General features: G+C 41.5%; 1 protein-coding gene and 1 long non-coding RNA gene across 3 annotated transcripts in view; one reads left to right on the top strand and one right to left on the bottom strand.

Annotated features, from left to right (window-relative positions):
- Positions 1-26,277, bottom strand: part of AATF (apoptosis antagonizing transcription factor) — a 182,652-nt gene that overhangs the window by 82,518 nt on the left and 73,857 nt on the right. The window contains exons 5-8 of the mRNA XM_075335852.1: positions 12,046-12,160; positions 11,380-11,584; positions 11,134-11,301; positions 10,297-10,380 (exon numbers count right to left, since the gene is read on the bottom strand). Of these exons, the coding sequence (XP_075191967.1) occupies positions 10,297-10,380; positions 11,134-11,301; positions 11,380-11,584; positions 12,046-12,160 (572 nt within the window). The remainder of the gene's footprint in view (positions 1-10,296; positions 10,381-11,133; positions 11,302-11,379; positions 11,585-12,045; positions 12,161-26,277) is intronic.
- LOC142291382 (uncharacterized) lies at positions 3,574-12,188 on the top strand. 2 transcript variants are annotated; one of them, XR_012750474.1, is made up of 3 exons: positions 3,574-3,704; positions 6,170-6,282; positions 12,078-12,188. It is a non-coding gene; the product is annotated as an uncharacterized LOC142291382 (long non-coding RNA). The 2 variants fall into 2 exon arrangements; XR_012750473.1 differs by having other exon boundaries at positions 6,170-6,286.

Below are 26,277 nucleotides of genomic sequence, written 5' to 3'. Positions count from 1 at the left end.
GTGACTTTTGGTGTTGTCACGCCAGTTTCGCTAAGCTCTGCTGATATGGGCAGTGCTGGGGTGCGAAGGGGCACTGCAGGGGTGTGACGTCAATTGTCGTAAAATTCATGACGAATTGTGGCATTCCAGAAATTTCAGGAGTAAGATATCTGCCGTAGCATATGGAGGTGGACGCCACTCATTAAATGCTCTGTACCTGTGTAATGTATCAAGGCCAAAATGCGCAAAAAAACCAACCCAGCAATCCACAAGGTGCATTTTTCCAAGCCGCAGCATGCCAATTTCTTGCAGGTACACCAAGTCTTCTGTGCGGAATTTCCCCGTAGACTTGGATTAGATGTGTAAATTCCGCAGATAAAAATGGCATGTGTGTTTCTAGTGCATTTAAGCATCATAAATGCACCAAAAAATGCTTCTAAATAAAACATCAGGAATCAATAAAGTTAATTGAAACACAGGCAGCAAACAAACAGGAAGTTGCCCAAAGGAAAGAGTTCAATATCCCAGTACACACAAACACATATAAAGACAAACAAATAAAATATATAGATATAGCTAGAGGATAGTTATATTAACAGTGAGATAGCTATCCTGCAGCTATATAATGTCACCCCCCCACCACACACACACACACACACATATTATACACTTGCACCATTTAGTGCCTTTCATGTGGCACTAAAGGGTGTTTAGTCTGGTTTAACCTAATAAATAAATTTTATTGACCAGCAAAGGTAAAGCAGACAGCTGTGGGCTGATATCATCAGACTAGGAAGGTGAATGGTTATTGGTCACTTCCCAGCCTAATAATACCAGCCCACAGCTGCCCCAGAGGTGGCACATTACATTAGATGTGCTAATTCTGGCACTCCGCCTCAGCTGTACCTGATTGCCCTAGGGCGATGGCAATTGAGGTAATGGTAGTTGGAGTTGATGTAAGCTGTGTAGTGTCAGATGGCATCAAGCACTGGTGTTAGTGATGAAGAGTTGTCTATCAAACACCCCCCATTACTAAAGGAAGTAAAAAAAGAAAGAAAAACAAAAACCATACATTTATTTGAAAAAACACTTCCCCTCACTTTCCCTGGTTCATCATTAAAAAAAAAAAATATCCATGCTGGTCTGCACTAGTCAGTCAAGGGATTTAGAATAAAACAAATAAAAACCTGAAAGAAAAGATATAAAAGCCAAAGACTGTCCCTCGTTCACCAATTTATTAGAAAGAGTTCCCATGTTTGACATAGTCCAGCGGTTCCCACAACGCACGTCGATTACCCACATCAAAGGGTATGGATCCTCAAAACAAGGCACCATAGACTTTGAGCAGCAGCCACTCCCGGTTTACGCCGTGCTTCGCAAAACCAGGGACACTGATGAGTAGTGACGTCAGTAATGTCACCAGTCATCACTCTGATGAGCTTTGACGTCAGGGTCATGAGTGGTGATGTTCCTGATGTGACCACTCATCAGTATCTGGGTCTCGCAGAGGGCAGCGTGAGATGTGAGTGACTGCTGCTAAAAGTCTATGGAGCTTTGTTCAGCAGCTCCTTTCCCTTTGATCTAGGTAATCGAGGAGCGTTGTGGGAATCACTGGACTACGTCAGACCTGGGACCTTTGCTTTCTAATAAATTGGTAAACGAGGGACAGTCTCTTGTTTTTATTTCATTTTCATGTCGATCAGGTTTCCATTTGTGGACTACATCGGAATCCCTGAGCTACAGCAAGCCGTTATAGACAGAAGGGCGGTTGGGGCAGTAGAGTGGTTCTTGTGTGGTTATTTTTCTTTGATGAAATATATTTGATAAATACCCTGCACAATCTAGCTACATATTTATTTTGTATGTTTTGGGACATGAGCTGTTATAATTTTTCTTAAGAGACGATGAAGGTTATAATTATGCATGATTTTATACCACTATAATCCATAATAATTAACTTGTTGCTTTGCTTTAGGCAACTTACTGTTTGCTTTGCTGCATGTTTCAACCAACTTTAAAATTGACTCAAAAGCACGTGTCAAAAATACAAAAAAAAAACTAAAACAAAAATGTAAGAAAAAATGCAAGTAAAATAAAAAATGCAGAATTGGTGCAGAATTTCAGCAGCGTGAAACTCAACAAAACACTGATGGGGGGAACATACCATAACTAAGACATTTAATAGATGCTCTAATTTTAGGAGAATGGTCAATGGTTGCAGGGTCCCACACCTCACACACAAGAGGTCTACTGTAAAGTAGAACGACTGCCTGCAGAACGACAGCACTGTCTCTATAGAGAATAGCATATACATATAGTATCTAATTAACAGAGCGTGAGACAAATGAAAACATCACAATATACGTTTAAATCCAGGTCTATAAATTTTAATAACATTTCACCGAGAATTAAAGCACATCACTTACAGGCCTATAGAAGCATTGAGTCATGTGCCCCCCGGACCTATGTTACCTGTCCTTTCTAAATCAATATGATAAAGACCTCCGTTCACCATTTTATTTATTTTTATATCACAGCACAAAACTCCCATTGTCTCCAGGTAACAGTAAATTATGGAATAATGTGTTTTCACCTACCAGATCTTTCAAAGCGTGCAATACTACACATCCCTGATCTGACAATGAAATGCGAGTCATGTTTATGCAAAGAAAGCATCTAAAAGAGGCTTATCCAGGATTTTAGCAGAACCTGTACTGAAGGGTAAACTCCCACCCTCCCCTCACCTAGACGCTCCATTCATCATCCTGTTTTATGCTCTGAATTTATTAGTCAAAACAGAAATATCTCTCGTCAAAACTCAATATATTCTTTGGAGAGTGATATATGATGTCTCCCTATGTCTAATAATTAACTAGGAAGTGTGAGTAAATCATGCTGAGCATTAAGCTCTGATGTGTGAACAGAAAACAGAGCCATTTTTAACTCTGAAATGGCCAGTGCCAGCCGCACATGTCTGCACGATTCCACCTGATGTCACCAAGTATGTCTATTGCTAAAGCTTGACATCAAAATATCAGACAAGTGAATTTTCATTCTGTTTTCTACTTTACAAAAAAACAACCAAAACACGTACAGGAATATTTAATAATGGGCAAAAAAACGAGTAGAAAGCAGCGATAGTCATGTTTGTGCAAAACCCCCTCCAGACACTGGACACCTACAGATCCGTGCCTCCTCCCCATCTCCCTACACAAAGCTTTGTGATGGTGGGGCATTGTACACTATGCAAATTTAGCACTCTTCACAAGCCGTCTGTCCTGACATGAAGGACGCACAATCAGTTTCATGTAGGAGGTGACAGAAAACATAAAGCAATTTTCTTTATCCTTATTGTTGAATTGGAACAACTTGAATGTCTGCCTAATCCCACTCAGCAGCAGAAATTAACCCGGTCAGCTGAACAGGTGCTATACGGTGCCTGTCAGGGCCCATCTCCCTACAATTACCAGCACACATAAGAGCTAATCTTTACAGATCATCTTTCCCAAGGAACACTCTTGTGGGGGAAAGGAACAGAAGGAGGAGCTGGTCAAAGGGGAAAGTCAAGGTGCTGTGTGTGTATAATGGTGGTGGGGGTGGCTGCAAAAGGAAGGGGGTTGGGAAGAGAAGAAAACAAAATGAATGTGTAGCTGCCTTACGGCTCAGCAGATGTCCGCATGTGATGAACGAGGCTGGAATATGCTGTTGCCTGCTGCCAAGGAGCGGTAAGTGATTAAAGCCTCCACAGCTTCGAGCACCATACTTAGAAGCTGCAGGGTTCCCCAGCCTTGCACCCATTCCTTGCTGTGCTGCCAGATGTTGACAACTGCTCCTGAGCTCATTCACTCTATACGGATGGCAGCAGTTGGCACGGAAGTTTCTGCAATCTGGAACATTTGTGGAGACGCTGTGTGCTGACAAGTGTCGCCCATTATTCACCTTTACAGAACGCCAGAGCGACTTTAATTCTCTGCCAATCGCCTCCTGGGAGCCAGCCAAGATAAAGTTGCGGCTGGCAGCCTCATTTGTTTTACTCAGGTGTTTCTGTTGCCTTACTGACCTCTATTAGTTTAAGTTTTAATTTAGATTAACCCCGCCACCCCAATTAACCAGTCACTGAGAAAAGAGATAAGATGTGACTACTCATAACTCTGAATTTGGAAATTATCAGAGTTAAAATTATGAAGCACCATAAGAGACTGGTCACCCAGTGTCATCTGTCTCTGAACTCATCATTTTCGGGTGAAATAAAAATTCTCTACTTAGGTGTGAGCTTTAAAAATAAACCTATACCTGTGAATGGATAGAAGCTGATCAACAGAAGATTACACAAGTCCCAGTAACGTCACTTATAACCGCTCATAACATTACATAATATTAGCTGACCCTTGCTAAGTTTTTTTTTTTTTACTAAACATCAACATTTATGTGTGCGTGCAGCCAACCCATGCATGACCATCTGAAAGTCCACATTTACCCTTGAAAACCAGCAGAACAGTTCCTTTTGGAGCGCCTGCAGTCTTGTGAGGATGGTGGGGATGTGAACCGCTAACAATCATTGTGGGCGTCTTTCAATGTAAAAATCAATTAAAAGCAATGTGCAGTCAAAAAATTACCTCAGGTTATATGTACTTTAAAAACTTAGTAATGATTTTCTTTTTCTTTAATTTTCTATATTAAAATTATTCTAAATAATAAAAAAAAGCCTACAATATTTAAATTTTCACGCTAGCAACTAGGCCCAGATCCAAGCTGTTAGTTGCCATATTTTTCCACAACAGAAGACTTTTCAGCAGGTTCATTATCATTACAGAATACACAGTAAATAACACATTATTACTTGATTTTAGAACTCACCCCCCACCTGCACAATGACCTCTGTCCAAATTAGAGCATATTATCTAACTACTACATACTAATTTCTTTACAATCATATAACATATGCGACAATCTACTGAAGCTTAATTTCATGTAACTGCTGAACAGAATGTAGGAGTATAATATTAGGCTAAGTGACCAGTGTGGAAACAGCAAAAGTTTTCTTATGAAAAGTGTAAAGAAAAAAAAAAATATTTTCCATAGAAACTTAACTTAAATCTTACTTTTTTGTTGACATACTAGGGCCGATTCATTAAAATGGTGTTGTGCATGCCATTCTTAATGAAGGGCCCCCACTAGAGTACAATGTGCCAAATTTATGAAAAGGCGCATGCCATTTAATGATTTTGACATATCTGCTCTGTGGCGTGCACCTCCATACGCCTCGCCAGAAACGGTAATCTAATCATAGTGGCGGCACATATGCTGAATTTCATGAATGTGACCAGACCCCGTCCCTCCTTCGATGCACCCATTTTGGTGGTGCAGCTTCATACTGTAGTGAAACCATTAAGTCAGTACATTTGTGAGCAACTCTGCATTGCTTAAAAACATTGCGACTTTTCAAAACGTTTTACTCAAATTTTTTGGAGAAAACACATTCATCAGCCACATTTCATAAAGGCAATGGGCCTATCCAAAGAGAAATTAAAACATCCTCATCTTTATACATTCCTCAATTAGCAAAAGGGAAAAGATACTAGAAGACCTTTTTTCCCCTCTTAAAAGGGTTGACTACAGACTTCTGAATCCTAACCAATCGCTGTTAGGAATATTGGCCATCGGTGGCAATCGTGGGTGGTCAGATTACATGAGATTCACTGTATTGAGTAAAGCCAAGCACAATCAAAATGTGGTCGGAAGTATGCAAATTGTATACCTACAGTCACAGAACTGCCAGCTCTCGCCACCAACACCAGCGATTCCTGGAAGTATGTGGTGCACACACTGAGGATACAGAAATCTGCAATCACAGAGTACCTACAGACTTATATTAAAAGTCAGGATAACCCTTATTAAGTACCAACTCCAACACATAAACCTATGCAAAAATGAGAATAATCTCAATCTTTATGCAAAAGAGGTTGCAATTGCATAGAGGGTATTATGGGCTGATTCAGAATTAGTGAATTGATACTCTGCAATAATTTGCACCTTTGTAGTCCATTGGAGTGGCAGTATTCAAGGAATAATGCAAAGCAAGGCTGGGCAAAGTGCGACCCGTGGATAACATCCAGCCCTCTGGCTGTTCCAGTTTGGCCCCCCACCGCCGCTGCTCACTTCCTGATGTCACCGCTATTTGCATCCACAGAACGCACAAAGCGATGAACATATTGGTGGAGTATGGTGCTGCTGTCTCTGTCTTCCATGAATCAGCGTGAGGCACAGTAGACACCATGAGGTCACAGTGGAAACAAGACTGAGGCGAGTATGTGGCTTTTTTATGTGTATGGGATGTTTTCATGTCTGTAGGAGGCTATTTGGAGCTCATAATGTATAAACAAAAAAATTGTTTAAAAGAACAGAGAGTCCTCAGTGGTTGATACCTTTTAATGGCTAACTGAAAAGATGGTAATAATTGCATTGCAATAATGGAACTAAAGACACTTCTTGCAATTATTACCATCTTTTCAGTTAGCCATTAAAAGGTATCAACCACTGAGGACTCTCTGTTCTTTTAAACAATTTTTTTATCTCTACTGGCTAACACGGTACAAAGATATATTTTACTTGTATCAAAATGTATAAACAGTCATGGTCAAAAGTGTTGGCACCGTTTAAATGGTTATAGAAAATGAAGTATTTCTCCCAGAAAATTATTGCAATTACACATGTTTTGTCATTGGAACAACACAAAAAAACAAAAAAAAACAAACATTAAATTGGACATAATTTCACACAAAAGCCCAAAACTGTGCCGGACAAAATTGTTGCCACCTTTCCAAAATTGTGGGTAAACAACTTGGTTTCACGAATGTTACGCTCGTTCAAACTCACCTGTGGCAAGTAAAAGGAGTGTGGGCAATATGAAAATAATACTTGAAATCATCTAAAAAGGGGAGAAGTTGACTGAATCTTTGCATTGTGTGTCTGCTATAGTAAGCATGTAGAAGTGAAAGAGAAGAAAACTGAGGACTTGAAAATGAAAATTGTTGAAAAATATCAATCTACTGATATCCTGATTATGCTCCTTTGCCCACAGTGCGCAAGATAATCAAGAAACTTAGGCACTGTAGTCAATCTACCTAGACGTGGACGACATAGAAAAATTGATGAAAGGTTGCAATGCAGGATAGTATGGATGGTGAATAAGCAGCCCCAATCAAGTTCCAAAGAAATTCAAGCTGTCCTGCAGGCTCAGGGTGCATCAATGTCAGGACGAACTATCCGACAACATTTGAATCAAATTGAAAGCTGTGGCAGGAAACCCAGGAGTACCCAACTGATAACAGAGAAATAAAAAAGCTAGACTACAGTTTGCTATCAGGTATGAGTAGACCAAAAACTTTCTGGGATAGCATCTTGGGAACAGATGAGACGAACATGGCGCTTTTTGGTAAAAGCACATTATGCTAATGTCTATCAAAAACAGAATGAGGTCTACAAGGAAAAGAACACAATACGTATAGCTAAATAGGTGTCTTAACTGTGTGCAAGGCATCATGACATCTAAAGATTACCAAAGATTTTTGGGTAGCAAAGAAGTGCCCAATGTCAGAAAGCTGGATTTGTGTCCTAGGTCTTAAAGCAGAACACTAATCCCAAATATACTTCAAGAAGCACACAAAAATAGGATGGGAACAAAGCGCTGGAGAGTTCTGCAGTAGCAGCAATGAGTCCAGATCTAAATCCCATTGAACACCTTGTTGAGAAATCTTAAAATTGCTGTTGGGAGAAGGCACCCTACACATATGAGAGACCTGGAGCAGTTTACAAAGAGTGGTCCAAAATTCCAGTGGAGAGGTGTAAAAAGCTTGGTGAAGGTTATAGGAAGTCATTGATTGCAGTTATATATTCCAAAGGGTGTACAACAAAATATTAAGCTGAGGGTGCCAACAATTTTGTACGACTCATTTTTTGGAGGTTTGTGTGAAATGACTATTTTTCAAACTGTAAGATGCATTTTTTTTTCCCCGGGTGTGTCTTACAGTCAAGATGTACCTGGTTCACTGCGGGGGGCAGCGGAGCGGGTCACAGGAGGCAGGAGCAGGGTCACCACAGCAAAAAGCCAGCGGCTGAGGAAAACAGGTGTATCCGTAATTAAAGAAATTTAATATTCACTGCTCCCCAACCCCATAATACCGGACACCTCTCGGCACTGAAGTGAGAGGTGAGCGGGATTATGGGCATGGGGAGCAGTGAATATTAATTTTGGATTAGCTGGCATCTGATGTCTGCATGTGACAGGGGGACATGGCAGTGATGTCATGCACTGCCCATCGCTTTCACGCCAACATCAGAAGAGGACACCGTGCACCAGGGGAATGGAGGGAAGGTTAGTAGAATAGCTTAAAATTTTTTATGTAAAAAAAAAAACAAAACTGCATAACAGGAGGCATATATACCAGGATGGGGAACATATATACCAAGATGAAGGACATACATACCAGGACAAGCCCAAGAAAGGGATCATATACACCAGGATGAGGGACATATACACTAGCATGGGCCCAGGATGGGGATCATATAAACCAGGAAGGGGCCCAGGACGAAGGACACTAGTAGAGAATTGGGGGACACTACCCCCATAACCGTGTCAGGAGCGGATTCCCTATAACAGTGTGTCATGACCACATTTTTTTCTTTAATTTTTTTTTTTCTTCCTCTAAAACCTAGGTGTGCCTTTTGGCCTGGTGCGTCTTAGCCTCTTTGTGCACAGTGTGTTTTTATCGTGTACTTTTATGCGTTTTTTCTAGTGCAGATTTGTCACAAACTGCAAGCAAAAACGTATGCCAGCAATGTCACTGAGAGACCTGAAGTGTAGTGCACATTGACATTGTTTTCCTTTCAGATTTCGTTCAGAAAATAACCTGCAGCATGTCAATTCTTTCAGCGTTATTGCCCATGCTTTCCATTATTGAATGCAATAAAATAAAAAAAAAAAAAAAAACGCATCAAAAATGTGTTTTTTGCACTGCGTTTTTCCTGCACAGAGATGCAGAAATGGTGCAGAAATTTCTGCAACCAAATATCCAAATTGCACACATAACCTTAAGGGGGCTTTACACGCTACGATATCGTTAATGATTTATCGTCGGGGTCACGTCGTTAGTGACGCACATCCGGCTTCATTAACGATATTGCAGCGTGTAACACTTTTGTGCGACCTAAATCGATCGCAATAGCGGCCAAATTCGTTTGCCGCGGAGAGGTCGTCCTAAAACAAAAAATCGTTCTCTTCTAATTAACGATGTTGTTCCTCGTTCCTGCGGCAGCACACATCGCTATGTGTGACACCGCAGGAGCGAGGAACATCCCCTTACCTCCATCCACGAGCAATGCAGAAGGAAGAGGTGGGCGGGATGTTTACGTCCCGCTCATCTCCGCCCCTCCGCTTCTATTGGACACCTGCCGTGTGACGTCGCTGTGACGCTGCACGAACCGCCGCCTTAGAAAGGAGGCGGATTGCCGGCCAGAGTGACGTCGCAGGGCAGGTAAGTCCGTGAGACGGGGGTGCACGATTTTGTGCGCGACAGGCAGCTATTTGCCCGTGTCGCACAAACGATGGGGGTGGATACGCATGCTAGCGATATCGGTACTGATATCGCAGCGTGTAAAGCCCGCTTTAGTCTGAAAAATATGGTATGTCCAATTTGTCTTTTTTGTTCTTCTGGGTTTTTTTGCCTGTGTTGTTCAAATAAACATGTGTATGACATAAAGGGGAAATTGCAATAATTTTCTCGGAGAAATTCTTCATTTCATGTAACAATTTCAAGGATGCCAACACTTTTGGTATGACTGTAAGAGGCTATGTGGGAGCTCATATTGTATATAGGAGGCTATGTTGGGCTCAGTGTATATAAGAGGCTTTATGGGGGTTCATGCTGTATATTGGAGATTATCTGGGCTCAATATATTTTGGAAGCTATTTGAGGGCTCATTCTGTATTTAGGAGGCTATGTGGGGGCTTCACTATCAAAACCCACCTCAGCTATTAGCTGGTCGGCAGCTGCTGCCACTCAAAAAGCAGCTCCTTTTTCAAACTTTACTTGCTTGTGTTTCAAAAACCTGTACATGCTAGCTGACAACTAAATGTATGTATAGAATCAGCATGATAGCGCCAGTATGCACTGGCTTTAGGTTATATAGCAAAATCCTGGTGATTGGTTCGCTTTAAGATGATTGCTGCTTTGATCTGAAGTGGAAGCAGTCAGCTTTTGCAAATAGGCTGGTCTAAAAATACTAAATAATTTACAGGTTACATAGATGTATCCTCACCTGGTGATAGAAATCATCATCATCAAAAATCTCTTCATCAAGTTCTTTCAGCTGAGAGTTTGACTTCTCTTCTATCTGGGCGTCCTGTAAAACAAAAAAGGACAAAAGCATTTGACATCAACAGACAAAACATACAATTATACTGAAGTATTTCTAAAATACTCCTTTATTTCTTGTCTAAAAGGTAATTATCTGAGTAAATATTCACTTTACTATTGCTGTCTGTGCAATGTATAAAATTAGGAATGGAGTCTAAAATGATGCATTTTATGTAATGTGCTCAATGTTAAGATTTTGCTTTGCTTCACACTCTTTGCACTTGTCATGTGACTGCTCATATCAGATCTCATGCTGACTGCTCTCTCTTTTGCATTTCTCAATGGACTGAACTTCGAGAAGTGAAAAAGAAAGCAGACAAAATATGACCACCAGGAGTGTGAAACAGAGAGGAATCTTAACGGTGAGTATTTTACACATTATGCATGGTACACTCCCTTGCTAGATTTATACACTACCTGGACAATCCCCATAAAAACCTCTATAAAAGGCTGATCTGACATATTCGTATCTGCCATTTTTTACTTTTTGGGGGAGCTAAAATTCCTGCAGCCAGAAGTCATGTTAAAGTCTACAAAAACATATAAAACCCTACAGAAAACTTCAAAAACGCATATGCAAAATGTTACTGAATTATAACTGCTATGGAAACACTTGAAAAAAAACGCTTAAAATTCATGGCACTCTTTTTACAAGCGTTTACAATGATTCCAAGCATGGAGAAATAAAAGATTGGCTATGAACATGGTTTTAAGTACTAAGCAAATAGAATATCGATACCATTGTTTCATCAGGTACGTGCTCTGGTTCAGGTGCTGAATCCTGTTGAGATTTCCCTAAGATCCTATATAGCGAGCGTTTAGTCTGGGTGCGCCTCAATAATCTCTCCTTGTCCATCATAATCTGCTCCACTTGCATTACTATGGAACGATCAGAACCAGTAATGCCCTGAAAATAATCAAACACACAATGAAATGTTGGCATTATGCATAGTATTGAGAGGTTCTGATGGAAACTGAGGTTTACCTTGTTTATTTTTCCACTGAGTTTTGTCTTGTCATGCCATATTTGTAAAGTGTTATTTCTATATGCTCGAAAATCTGCAAAGCGTTTTGCCATGAATTCTGGATAATCTTTCACTTCCAACTTCCGCTTAGGAGGGCGAGCATTTTTTTCCATTTCCGAATCTTCCTTTTCTATCTCATCATCATCACTTGGGATTTCTTCATCACTGAAGAGAGTAAACATAGGTATACATCAAATTATGGTAGGCACTAACTAACCCATGTTCAAACCCCGCCTGATTAACTTGCTCCAATAATAACCCAGAAGCTTCGATGGAAGCTTGTCGAGTTCTTCTGAAGTTGGCCTATGTTTAACAGTTTGGTAATTACTTATACAATGCACTGAAAAAAGGGGGGGGGTGTTTCGGGGAAATCAAACTTTTTTGGTTCGTGTTGCCATTTTCACACACATAACTTCATTTTTCCATCGATTGAGTAGTGTGAGGACTTGTGTGATGTTTTTATTAGGGGACTCGCTTGTACTACATTGCGGTATATACGGGGAATGATGTTCTCCAATGAAGCCCAGCCTTTTCTTATGTTTTCAAATAACAGATACAACATTTTGTGGCAAAATAAGTTCTAAAACTCATAAAATGAATATTTTACATCAAAAAGCTTTCTATACCTATCTGCTTTGCATTTCTTTCCATTTATTAGGTGGCGGGATTCTGGAAACTGGAAAAGAAGTTCATCTTGCAACTGGACCAGAGATCTCATTAATTCCTTCAGAGCTTTGTAGCCTAAATGAATAAAAACACATGTTAAATACTAGCTGAAACTCTAGTGTGCAGGGGTGTACTCCTAAAAATGTGATGTATGTGACAATTCTAAGCAGAAAATAGAAAGGATGCCTTCACATTATATACAAACAAAGGTAAATATTACCAAACGTCTCATCAGTGACACTTAAAGGACCGTTTTACTGGAGGTTAAAGGGTTTTTTGCAACATCACTTTGTTGTAAGCTCAAAAGGGCTGCAATTTGCTTGATACATGGACAACACCAGAGACTATTCTAACATACCACATAAGGGTATCTCCATATGATGGCTTTTGAAGGCCGATTCCACCATGGAAACGCTCAGAAGAATGAATATATGTACATAGTTCCATGTAAAAACGACTTGTAAATGCTTTTTAACCACTTCAGGTTTCTAAAAATCTCAAGTGGTTAAACGAAGTGACATGTTAGTTGTTCTGGTATTCTGCACACAGAAGATGCTCTATACTTTACAATACAAGTCATTGGGAAAGCTGAAAAAAGGGCCAGATGATAATGAACTTGTTTCAGAGGGTTTTGCCATTGTTTTGCTTAGAAAATTTTAAAAGGTTTCTTAAAGATTCAATAGAGGTAATAAAATATAAAAACAAAATAAAACAAAACACAACTTCATAAAAACAATGGGAAAACCATCCAAAGAAAACCACTGGTGGCCAAAATTATTGGAAAAACTCAGGAAACGACACAAAAGAAAGACAACAAAGTTGCCTTCTACCTGAAAAACTGTGGGTTCTCCTGAGTTTTAAAGGCATTGTTTGCACATATCTGAAGGCTTAATTCCTAAATATTAGAGAGAGTTGTCTAAATTAATTCTTCTTATTAAAAAGGTTGTCCACTACTTTTACATTGAAGGACAATCGTTAGGATAGGTCATCAATGACTGATCGGTGGGGGTGAGATACCAGGCACCAGCCGGCCCTGCTCAGTTACAGAACTGCACACTACGGCTCTGTCTACTGTATTATGGAGGATAAGCAACCAATTTACAATCAACAACTTTGAGCACAGGGTGAAAAAATACCACATGTCCATATACCAAATTGTGAATAACTATATATACACACACACATCACCCAGACTCAAAAATAAATAAGAAGGCATAAAAGGTTACAAAACCGATAACCAAACCAATTTAGCAAAAAGGAACCAGAAACAAAAATATATAGAAGTAATCTTTATTATAAGAATTCAAAGCAAAAGGGTGTCAGTACAGAATGATACATAAGATGGCAGCGCTCATCAACAGGAGAAAAGGGGACATCACCAAAATAAGAAAACTGTGTACAAACATAAATATGAAGTTAAATCCAAATCCCAGTGTAGTAATGCCCAACACAATTATATATGGCTAAAAAATAGAGAAATGGATGTGCTAATGCAGCAGTAAAAAAACATGGTGAGACTGACCTGTTAACATCTCCTCCTCCTGGAATGGCGCCACACGCACCCAACGCACATTTCAGCAAACAGCCTTCGTCAGGGGGTGACCCTGCCATTCATTGCTTTTTTACTGCGGCATTAGCACATCCATTCCTCTATTTTTTTAGCCACATATAACTGTGTTGGGCATTACTACACTGGGATTTGGATTTAGCTTCATATTTATGTTTGTACACAGTTTTCTTATTTTGGGGATTCCCCTTTTCTCCTGTTGATGAGCGCTGCCATCTTATGTATCATTCTGTACTAACACCCTTTTGCTTTGAATTCTTATGATAAAGATTATTTCTATATATTTTTGTTTCTGGTTCCTTTTTTGCTAAATTGGTTTGTATTGTGGAGGATATGCTGTACCCGGCCACAGTCACTATGCTGTTGACGGAGGTGTGATTTCCAGCTCCTTAACTGAGCAGGTCTGGCCACAGTAGACAACGGGAACAGCTGATCGGCGAGGGTGCCAGTTGTCACACACCCACTGATCAGTCATTGATGGCCTATCCTTAGGAGAAGTAAAATAGTATACAACCTTAAAAAGGGGTTATCTAGCTTATTTTGCCTTTTTTTGTCATTTCATTATTGGCTACATAGGGGCAGGTAAGTAGATAGCAACTACCTACCTGCCCTGCTGTCAGCCTGTGTCCTCTGGCTCAAAGCGGTCATGTGACTGCTCCTGCCGTGATTTTGCTGCTTCCTGTGATGTCATGTCGACAGGTGCAGGACCTTGTTGACGGCAACACAGCATGTTGTCGCCCTGCTGGGCGGGTACAGTGTGTGGAGTCCCCGTCCCCCCCATTCCACGCACCCTCCCACAAATCCTGTAGTGCAGTGGTCTCAAAGATGCTGCCCGAAGGCCGCATGCGGCCCATGATGCTGCTTGCAGTGCGCAGGCCCGCTGATCTCGGTCTGTGCTGGGGCCGCAGTCAGCGCTTTATATCAGAGGACAGATTTCTGGCCACTGCGCAGGGACGAGCTCTGTATACAGCTTCTGCAATGATCAGCCGCAAGCCAATCAGAGGTCAGCAGCTGATCACTGGAAAAGCTCGTTCCTGCGCAGCGCCCGGGAATCTGTCCTCTGATATAAAGCGTCATCAGCGGTAGCCCCTGCACCGGCAACATTCAAGAAGCAGGAAACAAGCCACCGAGGGAACGAGGATAGGTGCGAAGAATTTGTCTTTTTTTTTTTGCGCGTGTAAACAATGGCACAATAGGGGACACTACTACAGGATGGAGCATTGCTACAAGAAGAGGAGCAGAAAGGGAGACATGGCTATAAGAAGAGGACCAGGAAAGGGAACATTGCTACGAGAAGAGGGCCAGGAAAGAGGATATTACTACGAGAAGAGGACCAGGAAAGGGGACATTACTACAAGAAGAGGAACGGGAAAGGAGACATTACTACAAGAGGGGGACTAGGAAAGGGGACATTACTACAAGAGGAGGATGAGGAAAGGAAACATTATTATAAGAGGACCAGTTAAGGGGACATTACCATAGGATGAGCAGGATAGGCACAATACTATAGGATGGGCACCAGAATGGGGCACATTACTATAATATGGGGACAGGGATGGGCACATTACTACATTGTATGTGCGGTGGATGTGAGGTGATTGTGCTGTCACAGATGAGAGGTAGTATCACTGCTCTGTATTTCCAATGCTGGAGCGATCAGTGCTGAGCAGAATACTGACAGCCAATGAGTGTGCAGAGGGCAGGGCTGGACAGTGAGACCGGGCGGTGCCAGCTCTGACTGTGAGGTTTGGCAACCAAGGAAAGGAAAAAGTCAAGTTTGCTTGAGCTACATGTAAATGAAGTGGCTGCAGAGAATAAAGTGATAATTCAAGAGGAACAAAAGTTAGAAAACAAAAAAATATAATGTAGGTGTGTTTTACATGACAATATAGCACAGATTAGCTTAACAAAATGTGGAAGTTTACGTCGGACAATTTCTTTAACTAATTGCAGAACTGTTCCAAGTTCCATCACACTATAAGGTTGCCATTTGCCACCTATTCACAAGGTTTAACAAAAAGTAAATGAAAAAACACATAATATACAATGTTACTAGTACACCATAGAGACACAGCATCCAATTCCGCCCTCTTGCATGGCTGCACAACTATCATTTACGCAGGACATACACAATTTTATTTCCAGTTCAGAACAAAAATCATTGTAACAAACATGAACACATGCAGAGGCAATTCTTCCTCCTCTAGTAATGGAGATTAAAAATGTGCTATAAGTGTAGAAAGATTGTTATTTTATTGGCTAACTTAAGTGGTTGAAAAAGCTCACGTTACGTTTCTTGGGCAAGCCTAATGTGTTTCAAAACCTTGTATTTTCAATCTATTTAGTTATGCAATAAAAGGAGAAAGCTCACAGTTAATGGGGGTTTTCAAATCCAGAAAACCCTTCTCGCTCGGCTGTTTGCAGGATCTGTTATTGTCTGCAGCAGTGAAGTCACATCGACAGCACTGCAGACAATCAGTGAGCTCAGTGGCTATTAGTAGATGGTGCAAGCTGCTAAGCTTGTAGATTGGCTGAAAAGCAGTCAACGTGACATCAGCGCTCAGACAATAAGACACCAGAAGTATTGGCAGGGGCACCGCACTGGACCTGTGGAGGAGGAGTTTAGTTTTTTTAAACAGTTGAAGAGCTGGAGTTTTCCGAAACTGGGAAATCCCTTTAAATGCTTGACTAATCACTGGTTGCTTACAAAGTGTAAGTTTCTGCATCTCATCCCAATACTTAAAAATAATAAATCATCTCATTACTATGGGTACACACATTTAGATCGATCTGTCTACTTCACATAAAACTATTATTAACAATAACAGTGGTGTCATGGTGATGAATGGTAGCAACAGGACTATTTCACTTTCTGATAAGCCAACTGTGTCAAAGATTATTTTTTAATATCCAGCACACAAACTTCTATTAAATATTCTCCAGTTATTAAATGGTTTCAGTTTGACTAACTGAAAATAAGCAAGTTTGCAATTGACTTGCTTTTTCTATTTATGGTCATTCTCCTGCAATGAGAGTTTTTAGCTTTCATAGTGTACAGCTTTTTCCATGGAGCTCAGCTAGTACCTGCCTAGACCCGGACTGCGAGAGGGCAGTGGCTACATTACAGGAAAGAACATAACTCCTAATATACCAGTCAGTTCTCTCTAGTCCATTGATTTCTACACAGGAGTCAGTTGCTCACCTTCCAGTCCCTCTCTCTCAGCTCCTGATTACCTGTTCTTATCAGTCCTGTATAATCAATCCCCTAGGACCCAGCATTATGGCTCTCACTTCCTTGAGCCATATGGTAGTTTATATACATTATTTATATATGCAAATACAACACTAGTAGTGTATACTCCAGAACAAACCACAGATAGTTAAAAATGTGTTACAGGAAAACTTGTGCTGAGCTTTAGAGTTCTACTAAAACTACAGTTCTGCTACTCAGCAAAACTGTCACTCACAGAGGAGTGCCCACTCACAGAAAGTGAAGAGACTGCAGAGTTGTGAGCTGCTCAAGAGTCAACTTGAGAATAACCCTTTAAGGTCAGACACACTAGGTTATTACCATGGTGCCAATCAGATGACCTCTCTGAAATAATAGTGAAAATTGAGACCAATCAGTGGCCACCAATTGGCAGCAGTGGTGACCATGTCAAGTGACCACCAGGAAAAACAGCAATGGATTGGAAAGGTGGCACCAGTCCAGGAGGTAAGTACATGTTTTTATTATGGTCACTTATGCAATGATGGCCTATCCTCAGAATATGTAATCAAATGTCTGGTCAGTGGGAATGCGACACTCCCGCCTATCAGCTGCTCTCGGTACTGCTGACCGAACCTACTACAGTAAGTTACGGAGCTGCACAGCTCTATCAATTGTATAGTGGATGCAGCTGGGTACTGTACATTCAACCTCAAATTCGAATCAATGAGGAGCGGATGATCAATATCCAGCCATGGCCAATATACAGATGACAGAGTGGTGCCCTGCATCTCTGCATCTGAGTAGTTCCGGCCGGTGGCAGCACTGGGAACAACTGACTGACAGGGGCGCCGGGTGTCACACTCTCACTGATCAGACTTTGATGACGTATGACAGGCCATCAATGTTAAAGTCTCGAACTGCACCTTGAAAAAGCTGTTGTCGAGTAGTGGTCACTCTCTTTAGACCTCATTCACGCGCACATGTTCTATCCATAGTTTTAATGAATTCAACATGTACCAATTATTATGGGGCTGTTCATAAGTTTGTGCTTTTAAGGAGCAAACAGAGACATGTCCGTTTTCGATACAAATCATTGAAAAATCGATTATACAAGTCTATGAAAATTTATTGTTTCCATCTGTTAAAACTGACACATTTGGATCAGAGCTTGATCCAAAATACTGATGAACAATAATCTGTGTTTTTACATACCACGAAAAATCAGACATCTGAATGAGGCCTTAAGGAAATAATGCAGATGGCCACAGCCGATTATGTCAATGGCAGGGAGGGGGCTTGGAAATAGAGATTACTATACCTTTAATCCTTTTATTTTTATTATAAGGTGGTGGGGGTCCTGTTTGTGGAATCCAAGTTACCGTATTGCTATTTTTATGTATACATGTGCAAAGCTGTATCCAAATAGTAAGGGATTGCATTTTAGAATAGGCCGACTCCAGCCAGGGTCCATGCACTTTTTTACTGATATATTTTTATCATGTATAAAATTTCTGTCTCGCTGCACTTTGGAGGTCTATTTCTTACCTCAAGAACAATAATCATTTACCTCCACAAAGACTACCAATTGCACTGGTCATCCCCAGCAATTAATCCCCCAAGAAACCAATCTGATTAAATCTTTTCAGGCAAATCCGTAGCTTTGCTTTTGTTGGCTCTCTTCTTGTCAACATCCATTAAAATATGCCTTTAATTCTCCCACAATCTTAAAAAACACAGATTCCACCGTCTTCAACTTTAATCAACTCTAGGGCCGGCATTTTTCATTTCATAATAATGTGCTGCTTGGAATTCAAGAGGCAGGGCTGACATCAATCATTCGGTAAGAATTTTTCCACTGCAATAAATATGCAAATGAGGAAAGCCAGTCAGTCGTATTTCAGATCCGACTTTGCTAGTTTTTTTTTTTTTTTTTTTAAGAAAAGACACAAATTTATTAATTGCCAGTGGCCAGAGGAATCCTATTACTATGGGCATTGATTACAAAGCTGTGAGAGTGATTATTGTGCAAGTTGCGGCCAATCCAGGCATAAGAAAAAAATTATTAAAGCACGACGGAGATTATAAACTCTGAATAACAATAAGCTTTTAACATTCAAGCCTTTATATTCCTCAAATACATAAAATGGTAGGAGTGCATGGGACATGGAGGCTTAAATGAATAGAAATGAAGCAAATATATAGAAATGTTCCACAAATGAGTGTGTGCATGTCATTTAGCCATGGATTCATTTCATCTGGCTGCAATGTACATTGTCACTGACCTCTCTGCATAAATACAGTGCCAAAGTTTTATCCAGGAAAGTGTCATTGTGCCAAAGCTCAGGAACCACATTTTTATTTATTTTATAAAATTTAGTCCATCATGGAAAGTTATGGAACTTTGCAAATCACTTTATTAGAAGATATGCATGTACAAAATGCATGTAAATGGCTTCCAAACCCCATGCTTTTCCTTATTTGCCTGCCTTCAGCTGCATTTATAGCAGAATGTACTATTTTGGAGTACAGATGATGGCAGTGAAAGGGTCAGTACAGGTCTCCTCCTCGGAGTGTTGTGCTCATCAGAACAAACTTCTGCCGCAGGCCTATCCTCAAAGTTAAAGGGTAGTCTCAAGTTCTTAAATAGAACCCAGCATCATGATATAATGTGTTAAAGTAAAAGGTATGTTAAAGTAATGGCCCTGTTATACGGATTTAATAATAAAAATAATAATAATAACCTGTAGTGCCTAAATCTGCAGCCTGGTTCTGGTTTCATAAATGATAGAAGTTTTGCTGCAATATCCTGTTCGTGCATCAGGGCAGGACTGTGAGGAGGGTCTGTGGCTGTGCTGCAGGGACCCCAGGTTTGTACAAGCTTTTTTTGTTATTCAAGCTAGCTCCATCCCCAGCAAGGGTGGCAATTGCGCAGACATTCTTCTCCCAGGGGTTTTCAGCAAAATGGTACCTCCAGTGCACACAGACTTCTGAAGGTCTTCAGCAAAATGGTGGCGCACGTACAGAGTCAGACCTCAGCTCAATGAGGAGCCGAGATCTCAATCTGCGCATGCGCCAACCCCGGGACCATTTTGCTGAAGACCATCAGATGTCAGTGTGCACATGCAACGTCATTTTATGGAAGATCCCCTGCAAGATGAAGTTGTTCAAGTCCTACCGTTGCTGCAGGCGGTGCTAGAGCGAAATAATAAAAAAAAAAATGCTTGTACAAATGCGGAGGGGTGACACACAACAGAAGACCCTACCCACAGTTCCGCCCTGATGCACGAAGATATTGCACCAAAATTTCTTTAATGAATTAAATAAGAACCAGGCTCCCGATTCCTGAACCACAGATATCTATTAACTCAGTATAACAGGGTCATTATGGCCATATAGTCACCCTAACATGTTAAATCGTGATTACAGGTTCCCTTTAAATTTCTTTAATTGTTTAGACAATATGAAAATAAGTTTACAAGTGGCTTGCTTTTTCTATCTGATGTCATTGTCCTGCAATAACGTCTTTTAGCTTTCACAGTGTAAAACAGGTTTCAATGGCAGAGTATGTGGAGAAGTCACATTCCAGGAGAGATGTGAACTCCTAACATACCAGCCACCACTCTCCAGATTTCTATGTAGCGTATATCTACTGCCCCAGTCCTCCACCCTCTCACCTGCTGAATGCAGTTAGAAAATCACCAGCCTCACAGCTTTCAGAGCAGATCTGCTAATCACAACCCTCTGCTCAGGCAGCCTGGATCGTCCTTTATCAAATGCCCTGCTATATCTAAATGTAAATACAGTGAGTGCACACTCCAGAGCAAACCACTGATAGCAAAATGTGTTATAGAAGAACTAGTTCTGAAATTTATAGTTTTTCAAATACTAAAGCGTTACTATTCACCAGAGCTAACACAGAATCCGGCACTCAAATTTGCATGAGTGAGTAAATAATGTTAATGTGGCAAAAAAACGGTGAACAAATACATAATGTTTCGGTTTCAAAAACATTGTTGGTTAAAAATGACTTTGTGACAAAATGTAGAACTGGTGGAGGAAGGTTGAACTAGATGCACCTAGGTCTTTTTTCAACCTATGTAACTATGACTGCTTATGCGCACTGAGGGATCTAGTATAGACTGCTCAATGCACATCGTTTACTTTGGTTTGCCTGTTTAGGCATTTAAACGACTCCCTGGGTGGCGCATGTAAATGGACCTTGAGTGAGACAGGTGCTGATCTGTTAAAGGGAACCTGTCAGCAGAAATTCTGCACTAAACCTAAAAGATTCCCCTTCTGCAGCTCCTGGGCTGCATTCTAGCAAGGTTCCTATTGTTATTGTGCCCCCTTTTAGACCAAAATAAATACTTTATAAAAGTGGTACCTTTTCCTATGCAAATCTTGTTAATCGTACACGGGGGCGGGCTGTCTGGCGTCAGTTATCCTGCCTCCTGCTTCTTGGTAAGAGTTGACGTGGATTCATCTGGCCAGCGCTTGCGCAGAACGGTGGAGGCAGAGGGGAAAGCGCGGGAACGAGATTATGGGCGGGTACTTGCTGATGAAAATCACAGCGCCGCCCATAATCTCAAGCCTGCGCAACATGTCACCAGTGGTCCCACTGTGCACAGTGCAGTCCCGCTAGAGTGACACGGCGCATGCGCGAGACCTGGGGCGCACTGGGTGGCATCCTGAAGTATGAAATTGAGCGATGGGGGACAGCGTAAAGCAGCAGGAGGCTGGATAACGGACACCAGACAGCCCGCCCCCGTGTACGATTAACAAGATTTGCATAGGAAAAGGTACCACTTTATAAAGTATTTATTTAGGTCTAAAAAGGGGGCACAATAACAATAGGAACCTTGCTAGAATGCAGCCCACGAGCTGCAGAAGGGGAATCTTTTAGGTTTAGTGCAAAATTTCTGCTGACAGGTTCCCTTTAAGAAAAGAAAAAAAAGTAAATAAAAAATATTATATAATACACACACACACACACACACACACACACACACACACACACACACACACACACACACACAACCCTAACCCATCTCTTCAACCTATCACTAAAAACTGGTGTATTCCCTTCATGCTTTAAACATGCCTCAATTACACACCCATCCTCAAAAAGCCATCCCTTGACTCTTCCTCTGTGTCAAGCTATCGCCCCATATCACTTCTCCCCTAGGCCTCAAAACTACTGGAACAGCAGGTCCATCTTGAACTGTCCTCACACCTCTCTTAATGCTCCCTCTTTGACTGTTTACAATCTGGCTTCTGATCACATCATTCCACTGAAATTGCCCTATCTAAAGTCATTATCGACCTACTAACCGCCAAAGCCCAGCGATACTAATGCGGGCGTCACAAGGGGCGATATGTCGGCGGGGTCATGTCGTAAATGACGCACATCCGGCATTGTTTGATATATCGTAGCATGTAACAGCTACGAGCAACGGGGAGCGAGCAAAAATACTCACCTTATCGTTGCTCGTTGACACGTCGCTCATTTTCAAAAAGTCGTTTCTTCTTCTCTGCCCGGTTGTTCATCGTACCCGGGGTAGCACACATCGCTCCGTGTGCCACCCCCAGGAACGATGAACACAGCTTACCTGCATCCCACCAGCAATGCGGAAGGAAGGAGGTGGGCGGGATATTTACGTCCCGCTCATCTCCGCCCCTCCACTTCTATTGGCCGGCCGCTATGTGTCACTCAGCACGTAAGTGTGTGTGATGGGGGTTTAACGACTTTGTGCGCCACGGGCAACTAATTGTCCTAGACGCACAAATGACGAGGGCGGGTACGATCGCTCGTGCGATCGCACAATAGATTGTATCGTGTGACGCCCGCATAACTCTTCTCAACCTCCTGGACCTGTCCTCTGCCTTTGACATAGTAGACCACTCCCTTCTACTACAAATTCTCTCATTTCTGGGCATCACAGACTTGGCCCTATCCTGGATCTCCTCATACTTAACCGATCGAACTTTGAGCGTCTCCCATTCTCACACCACTTCTTCCACATCTCGCCCCCTATCTGTTGGTGTCCCCCTAGGTTTAGTTCTAGGACCCCTGCTGATCTCCATCTACACCTTTAGCCTGGGACAGCTCCTAGAGTCCAACGGCTTTCAGTATCACCTCTACGCTGATGATGCGCAGATCTACCTCTCTGGACCTGACAACACCTCCCTACTAACCAGAATCTCACAATGTCTGTTTGCTATTTCATCCTTTTTCTCTACTCTATTCCTAAATCTGAACATGGACAAAACAGAATTAATCATCTTTCCTCCTCCTCACTCAACCCCCCCACCTAACACATCCATCATTGTCAATGGCTTCTCACTTTCCCCAGTCCCACATGCTTGCTGCCTGGGAGTTACTCTAGACTCTGATCTCTCTTTCAAGCCACACATCCAAGCACTCTTCACCTCCTGCCGCCTCCAATTCAAAAATATTTTCCGGATCCGTACATTCCTTTCCCAAGAAGCTGCAAAAACCCTAGTGCATGCCTTTATAATCTCCCGCCTGGATTATTGCAACCTCCTGCTCTGTGGCCATCCTTCTAACAGTCTCGCACCCCTAAAATCTATTCTAAACTATGCAGCCCGACTAATCCATTTGTCCCCCCGCTACTCTCTGACTTCTCCTCTCTGCCAATCCCTTCACTGGCTTGCCATTGCCCAACAACTCCAGTTCAAAACCCTAACCATGACCTACATAGCCACCCACAACCTGTCTCCTCCATACATCTGTGGACCTAGTCTCCCGGTACTTACCTGCACGTAACCTTCGATCCTCACAAGATCTCCTTCTGCACTCTCCTCTCATCTCATCTCCTCTTCCCACCATCGCATCCAAGATTTCTCGCAAGCCTCCCCCATACTCTGGAATGCCCTGCCACAACATATCAGACTCTCGCCAATCTTGACAAGCTTCAAAAGAAACCTGAAGACCCACCTCTTCCGACAAGCCTACAACCTTCCGTAACCCTCTGTCTGATACAGCACCGCATGACCAGCCTTACCCTTACCTACTGTATCCTCACCAATCCTTTGTAGACTGTGAGCCCCCACGGGCTGGGACCTCTTTCCTCCTGTACCAGTCTGTGTTTTGTATTGTTTATGATTATTGTACTTGTCCCTATTATGTATACCCCTTTCACATGTAAAGCGCCATGGAATAAATGGCACTATAATAATAAATAATAATAATACTTATTACTTACTTTAACACCACAAAGGAATAGCAAAAGTGTTCAGGAACTTAAAATCAATGTCTTGACCTTCTTACCATAGTGAATAGCCAGTTTCTGCCAGCATTTTTCTGAATACTCCAGTTGAGTCCCATAGTATATGTATGAAGTCAGAAGGTTTAATAACGCCCATTTGCAAGGAGTTGGTATTTTTCTTGCTCCAGAATATGTTGGTGCCATATAAGCAAGCATAATAAATAAAAAATAACCAAGTCCAGGAAAACCAGCTTTTAAATTTACGTACACTTGGACAACAGTCAGCTGCTCCATGAACCATAACTTCTGTTTTATTACATAGAAATTAAGAGAACCATATATGTTCTAAAAGTAACATTTGAAGGCGTTATCATAGCTTCTGCTCATGTGTTCATAGAACTTCAGTCGTGCATGCAGTGAAGGGCAGCTAAACTATAATCCATCATGTCTACATCCCGAAATTCTGACAGCAATCTTCTTCATAAGAAAGACAGTATGCAAGGTATAAACTGCAATTAACTAGAAAGCCGCACACAAGCAATTTAGCTGTGCTGCTAAAAGAAAATGAGAAAGAAAGCAAATCATCTATACACCAGTCGCATATTAGAAAAAGTAAAAGAAACAAAAATTGTCCTACTTATTTTAAGTATATCCCCCAAGCTGAAGAAAATTTATGGGATAACGTCTGTTCTGTCACAAAGCGGGGTGTGGCTTGGGTTTTTTTCATGCGTGTATAGAATATAGATAGATAGACAGATAGACAGATAGATAGATAGATCGATCGATCTACACTCACAGAGACAAAAAAGCAGAGTTACACAGCTCTGGCAAAAATTAGGAGACCACTGCACAGTTTTATAAAAATCAGCTTCTCTACATGTCTGACAGCCATTTCCTTCCAGTGTCAGTTAAATCCCAACCAGCGTACACCTTATTCTACTTAATGTGCTTCTGATTAGGTGATCGCCTGAACCACATCTTATTTAACATGAGAAATTATAAAAAAAAAAAAACACTGCTGTGTTCTTCACAATCCTCTTGCAATAGGACAAGTTGGATGGCAAAACAAGTGCTAGTAATATCCGAAAAGTGATAGGAATGAAGAAATAGGAATGAAAAAATAACTTTTAACCATGTCAAAGGAGATGAAAAAAAAGGTCTTGAGTGAGGAAAAAAGGGTTCAATTCTGGCTTTACTAGCAGAGGGATTCAGTGAGCGTCATGAAGACTGCATCCTTAACATTTCTAAGGCGGCAGAAATTGGAAAGGGACTCTCCACTAACTGGGATGACCGTCATCTTATTCGAATGTCACTCAGCAACCACAGGATGACATCAAGTGACCTACAAAAGGAATGGAAAATGGCCGCTGGGGTGAAGTGCACAGCAAGAACCGTTCTTAACAGGTTCCTAGAGGCAGGGCTTAAGTCATGTAAAGCTAGAAAAAAGCCTTTCATCAATGAGCAGCAAAGGAGAGCCAGGCTGAAGTTTGGCAAAGACCATAAGTACTGGACCATAGAAAACTGGGGTAAGGTAATCTTCTTTGATGAGTCTAATTTTCAGCTTTGCCCAACACCTGGTTGTCAAATGGTTAGACGGAGACCTGGAGAGGCGTACAAGCTACAGTGTCTTGCACACACTATGAAATTTGGTAAAGGATCAGTGATGATCTGGGGATGCTTCAGCAAGGCTGGAAATGGGCAGATTAAACTTTGCAAAGGACGTATGACTCAAGCTGCATACAAGGTTATCCTGGAAAAACAGTTGCTTCCTTCTGCTCAAGCAATGTTCTCCAACTCTGAGGACTGTTTTTTCCAGCAGGACAATGTGCCATGCCACACAGCTAGGTGAATCATTGTGTGGATGAAGGACCACCACATCAAAACCCTGTCACGGCCAGCCCAATCTCCAGACCTGAACCCCATTGAAAACCTCTGGAATGTAATCAAGAGGAAGATGGATAGTCACAAGCCATCAAACAAAGAAGAACTGCTTACATTTTTGCACCAGGAGTGGCATAAGGTCACCCAAAAGCAGCGTGAAAGACGCATGAAAGCTGTAATTCCAATTCATGGTTATTCCACAAAATATTGATTTCTGAACTCTTCCTGAGTTAAAATATATGTTTTCTTTGCAGAATTAAGATTTGTGACCCCAGAAAATCTCAAGTGGAGAATCTATAAAAAT

This window comes from Anomaloglossus baeobatrachus, chromosome 2 (genome assembly GCF_048569485.1).
Source record: "Anomaloglossus baeobatrachus isolate aAnoBae1 chromosome 2, aAnoBae1.hap1, whole genome shotgun sequence".
NCBI lineage: Eukaryota > Metazoa > Chordata > Amphibia > Anura > Aromobatidae > Anomaloglossus > Anomaloglossus baeobatrachus.
Note: the sequence above shows the minus strand (reverse complement) of the source record. Positions and strands in the feature narration are given on the sequence as shown.